We start from the raw sequence: 5,777 nt of genomic DNA, 5'->3' as shown, positions 1-5,777 counted from the left end.
AAAAGCAGAAAAGATAATACAATAATTTCATCCGTTTCTTATTTTTTCAAGTGTATAATTAACGGTCAAAACTAATTCAGAAATTATTTCAAATTATAATCTGGATTCTCAACATTGTGCATCCATGCAATATTTAACCCTCTGTTCTTTTAACCATCCTCCCCCCCCCCCCCCCCCCCCTTCCCTTTTTCCCCCACCGAAACCAACCCCTCAGCCCCCCAATCTACACACACCTTTTCTATGATAAGATTGGACAGCACAATGAGGAATAAAATAAGAGGAATTTATTAGCATCACTTGCTTTCTTTTACATTGTTATTGTAGTGGAAAATAAGCTGTCCTTTGGTTGAAAGAGAATCAACTGAGCAATCTCACAACAATATGATAGATTCTCACAACTTTGACATAGAATAGTCCAGTGCATCAACTAGGAAGTCTGCACAAAAAAGAAGTTTAATTGCTCCAAAACCAGAAGACATTATATTTCTTGCAAATGAAATATCTAAAAACAAAATGGACTTGTTTCCTTCTCCTTTGCATGGCATATTGGCTTGTTTGTATTTCATTATTAAAAGGTTTATTATTATTTAAATAATCGATTGAACATAATCAATACTAGTCCTGAAATTTGAATATGTTGCATATTTGCAAATTTGGATTCTGTTAATATCAAATCAGATGGAACCATCCAATAAATAGGCGATATATATTGGACCAGTAGGTAAAGAGGTTACCTGCATCATCCTTGCTGAAACACATGGGAGGCTTTATTCTGAAAACATTTCCATGTAAACCACCTTTCCCTACTAGAACACCAAGATCTGGATCCAGAAGCAAGTGCATCGTTAGTATATATATGGCGGTTTTCCATTATTTTTCAATTCTCTTCAATTCGTCAGCTGATTAGACAAACCTTTAAGCTTCTCAAAGAGAACTCCAGTTTCTGCCTTGGCGGGTGTCTTTTCTTTTCTGTCGGTTACGAGTTCGATACCAACCATTAAACCCCTGCCTCTAACATCTCCAATTACTGGCAGTAACAAGGTATGTTAGTGATAATATTAACCAGAAAAGCAATCTATTTTTGCTAATACATGTCTGAGTTTTGAAAGCACAACAGACTTACTGTCGTGTCTTTTCTCTAGATCCCTGAGCCGCCCAATCAAGTGTGAACCAACCTCAGCACAATGCTTTTTGCGTTGTTCGTTATCAATAACTCTGAGTACTGCATGTCCACCAGCAGAGCAAACAGGGTTTCCCCCAAATGTATTAAATTGTATCTTTTGAGCCATAACACTTGCAATTTCTGGCGTTGTGACAACAGCTCCAAGTGGTAAACCATTTCCAATACCCTGAAAAATAATAACCTCGGGAGTAACAGACCATCACACAAGATCAAAAGACATTATATGTAACCAACAAATATGGTGCACTCTTGTGAAGACCAAAAGCTCTTGGCATGGGGAGGTTCAGTCCAGTCTGTTCACCTCAACTGGCATTCTACTCGAGACTAAAGCAAGCAGTATGGCAACCTCGTTACCAAAGGCGAAAAGCACATACAAGCTCTAAGGTTCACTGGGGCTTTAAGCGCATAGTGCAAATAAAGCATGGACTTTAATGATGAAAGGCGCAAATGGTGGAAAAAATACAAATATTTATGTGTAGTCCTAGACTAATAATAATGAGCATGAATAGAAAATATATGGACAAAGAAATTGACAATTTTTTACGATAAAATAAAATATCATCTGTTTAGTGTCGCTTCTTGAGGATCATGTTCAATGGCAAGGAAAAGTATGCCTGAGAACGTTGAAACGCTCAACATGATTTGCGCCTCGCTTCAGGGCTTAAGTGCACTTTAGGCGCGCCTTTGACAACACTGGTGTTAAAATAAGATATAAGTGCACTTTAGTGTCTTGCCTGGAGAGAATATTGGGGACGGAAGTCTTGGGAGGAGTGAGGGTTTATGGAGCAAATCTTCCATAATAGGAACATGGTCGAACATTTTGGAAATTGAAAAGATGAAAAGAAGTGAATTGCAATACCTTCGCCATTGTAACTATATCAGGAGTCACACCCTGTGTCTCAAAACCCCAGTAGTGGCTCCCTGTGCGACCAAAGCCGGTTTGTACTTCGTCAGCAATACAAACACCTCCCGCTTTGCGAACAATGTCGTAAACCAACTGCAAGTATCCAGGGGCTAGTTCAACTGCTCCTCCAACCCCCTAAAGCAAACAACCAGAATTTTGTCACGCTTGAAATGTTCCAAGCCCTTCTAGTCTAAGACTCGAAGCAGCATTTTACCACATGACAGAAATAACTAAGTCCAAACCTGAATTGTTTCAGCAATAAAACCAGCAACCTTTCCTGAAGTACCATGATCAATGTGATCCTGTACATCTTCAGCATATCGTTTAGCATCCGATCCGAATGCTCCACGATATGGGTTAGGATTCAGAACGTGATGGATTTCACCCTGTAAATCATCAAAGAAATTAAAAAAAAAAAAGCATGGGGAATGTCAAATCCAGCTGGCATGACATATTTGACCGCTCTCATCAAAGCGTGCACTGGATAAACTTCTAAATTTAAAAAAAAAAAAAAAAAAAAAAGGGAAGATACACTTCTAATCTCTTTATGCTTTGGCCCAAGAGAATACCTGTGGAATAGGGTACTTCCATGTGTTAAGAGCAGTTAGCCCAATTGTGTTTGCGCTTCCGCCATGATACGCATTCCTCAAGGCAATCATATTTAAGTTACCAGTGTACAATCGTGCCATGAGCATTGCTAATTCATTTGCTTCTGTCCCTGAATTTACGAAATATACTACCTGCAGTTCAAAACAAGAAAGTCAGACTGACAAATATTAGAAAATTCCATATAGGGATACTGATTGAGCTCATACTTCAGAAGATAAACCTCACAGACACAAACCAATCCATGTTCATAGCCATACTGTGGTTGGCATGATAAGGTACTACTCCTATACTACATCATTCGATTTGTTTCAGGGACTTCAGGTAATAATCCGCACCAGACAAATTAATCTTCACCGTCCTGAATTATTCAATCTCCAAAGGGAGAGAATAAAATCTAATAACTCAATGGATACGGGGTGCTATGGCACTTACCTCTCTTTCCTTTTCTGGCTTAACTTGTTGTTTGGATGGTGTTTATCTTTTTTTTTTTTTTTTTTTTTTGACAAGGTAACAGAGTTGGGATGGTGTTTATCTTGTAAACATTTTAGGCTTAGTTCATTAGAATAACATGAATTACAAGCCTATATAGATATTTCATGTCCATGTTCTTCTCAAAAGACAACAAGTGAAAATACTTGACAACCAAGGTAGTTTTGGCAAACAATTTAGTCCATACTCCAACATATGTCTTTAATCTCATGAATGCGTGATAGAAATCGATTGTACCCATTACTATAGAGGAAGCTTTTACAACCTGAACAAAACTTCTCCATGACCCCAATACCTCAATAAAATTGCATAAGCTACAAGAGAAAACAAATAAGCTGTTTCAAATGGTGAACAAAATCACAAGATTCTAGAATCTTATATCCATATATTCCCAAAGTACGGAATTTCGAGGCGTAGTTTGACAAAGATCAGAAATCATGGAAAACAAGTTTGAATTAGCTATCGTGTAGAAGTTAGTTAAAGATTCCGTTCCGAATTATAAAAGGAATGTGCCAAAAATAAAGTATCGATCAAGGGAAGGATGTCAATGAAGGCCAATTTAAGATAAAAGAGAAACATGTCATGCTAACCTAAACTATTGGAATGGCAAAAATATCAATCTTTCTGTCATGATGGAAGGAGGAACTTTCTAAAAAATGGGAAACGGAATTATATCAGGGACACCTTCTGTAAGTTGACTATCAGAACCCAAGAGAAACCTATACTCTTTATGCACATAATATAGCTAAAGAAAATGTGCACCGAATAGGCTATTAGGGTAGTGGTAGTATTTTTAACCTTTAGCTCTCCTGGCATCTTAGATGCCAATGCTTCAGCAAAATCGCCTATCGCGTGATGTAGATATATTGTTGTAGCGTGTTGAAGAAGCTTGCTTTGATCCATGATGGCATCCAACACTTGAGGATGACAGTGACCACATGAGACAGTAACTATTCCAGCAAAAGCATCAAGATAACGCCTTCCATTCTCATCATACAAATATTGCATCTTCCCCTCAACAATATTTAGCTGTTTCAAATGTAAAAGAGTTATTACAAAGAGATTAAAAGAAAGCAATTATAGAGCTCTAACATACCAACATGAACTCCTTTTTTAAAAGAAGATTTACCAACATGAACACTATTAGCCATGGGCATTTACTAATGCCAGTTTTTCTTATTGTTAGCTGGAATCTCATGTCGATCCGTATGAATCAACCTTGCTAACTTTTTCATTTCATGAAATAATAATGTGGTTCTTATCTTTAAATCTTTGGAGTTACCTTATTGCATGTGAATGAAGTGTGGAACCTTAAATCGAAAAGCTATAAGTACAAATTTGCAAATGCAGGCTTCCCCAATAGTCGATATAACATTATATCTCAGTTGTTAACTATACCGCATTTGGCCATATGGATCAACACAAAGTTATGGATACAATTCAAGACTAAAGAAAACAACATATCATATTTACCAAACCAACTCCTCACAAACCAATTTCTTTCCAGTGTAGAAACTTAATCAATTAATCCAAATGCAAGGAAAGGGAAAAAACTTGTCATCTGTACTCTAAATTGGAAAATAAATCTTACATTACTCATTCACCGAAAAATCAAATCTACATCACCAAACTTAAGCACAGAGAAACACAACCCTCTTCCTCTAAAGTAAATCAAACAATCCATTTTCTTGATTCATGCGCTTTATAATCCACTGAACATCTCAAAACCAAGAAAAAGTAGTAGAAAAACAAAAAAGACATACTATATCCACAACACTAATATGTAATAATGAAACAAAAAGAGAAGGGGATATATGTTACAGGTTTTTGGTAGAAATAGAAGAGGGAAGGACCCAAAAACTTTTGTCTTTTCGCCAACACCTCATCCGCCAATGGTCCTTTATACGCCTTTGGTTGGTACTCAAACGGTGGCAGTTCCGGTGGCGCTACCGTTTGCCCGGAAAAATGTCTCAACGTACCCTCATAGGATAACCACCTATACTTTCCCCATCCATTTAGTAATTTCCTCTGTAACGCCATACTTGTTGATCACAAAAACACACTAGCTAACACACCCATATATGTACACAGACAGGGGCGGTCCTATGTGTCCACTTGTTAAAAAATAATACTGTATATACATGTATATTTAATCTGTTTTTAAAAAATATGTATGCATATATAGTGTTATTTATATATTTTTTATACATTGAATCCACTTGATAAATTTTTTAGGTCCGACACGTACTCAAATAGTTTTAGTTTCCTCTCTTTTTTTTTAATCATTTCCAAAACAATTATTCCGTGTTTAACTAGCCGCACACCTGTGAGTTAAAAAGAAGATATAGGAGGTGACTTACCCCTGTTTGGATGGTTTTTCCCGTGGTTATGGTTTTGTATGAAATCATATTTATTTTTATTATTCTTAAAATTATGTAATATTATGTTATAAATTCATGGTTCATCCTATAATTATATAATCATGAAAAGTCTTAATTTTTATAATCACAAATTTGATAATTTTTCCGTGGTTACATATTTCATTTTCCCATTATACGCCATCCTTCACCATCCACCCCACCCCACTCCCAT

At 36.6% G+C, this 5,777-nt stretch overlaps 1 protein-coding gene across 1 annotated transcript; it reads right to left on the bottom strand.

Moving 5' to 3' along the window:
- Nucleotides 1–262: 262 nt before the first annotated feature.
- Nucleotides 263–5,286, bottom strand: LOC132613893 (alanine--glyoxylate aminotransferase 2 homolog 1, mitochondrial). Its single transcript, XM_060328182.1, has 9 exons — nucleotides 5,007–5,286; nucleotides 3,984–4,214; nucleotides 2,657–2,827; nucleotides 2,330–2,473; nucleotides 2,043–2,222; nucleotides 1,124–1,349; nucleotides 914–1,027; nucleotides 735–821; nucleotides 263–436 (listed from the first exon to the last, which is right to left on the bottom strand). The coding sequence occupies exons 1-9, from the start codon at nucleotides 5,223–5,225 to the stop codon at nucleotides 393–395; spliced, it is 1,416 nt and encodes a 471-aa protein (XP_060184165.1). The 5' UTR covers nucleotides 5,226–5,286; the 3' UTR covers nucleotides 263–392.
- Nucleotides 5,287–5,777: the final 491 nt, after the last annotated feature.

This window comes from Lycium barbarum, chromosome 10 (genome assembly GCF_019175385.1).
Source record: "Lycium barbarum isolate Lr01 chromosome 10, ASM1917538v2, whole genome shotgun sequence".
NCBI lineage: Eukaryota > Viridiplantae > Streptophyta > Magnoliopsida > Solanales > Solanaceae > Lycium > Lycium barbarum.
Note: the sequence above shows the minus strand (reverse complement) of the source record. Positions and strands in the feature narration are given on the sequence as shown.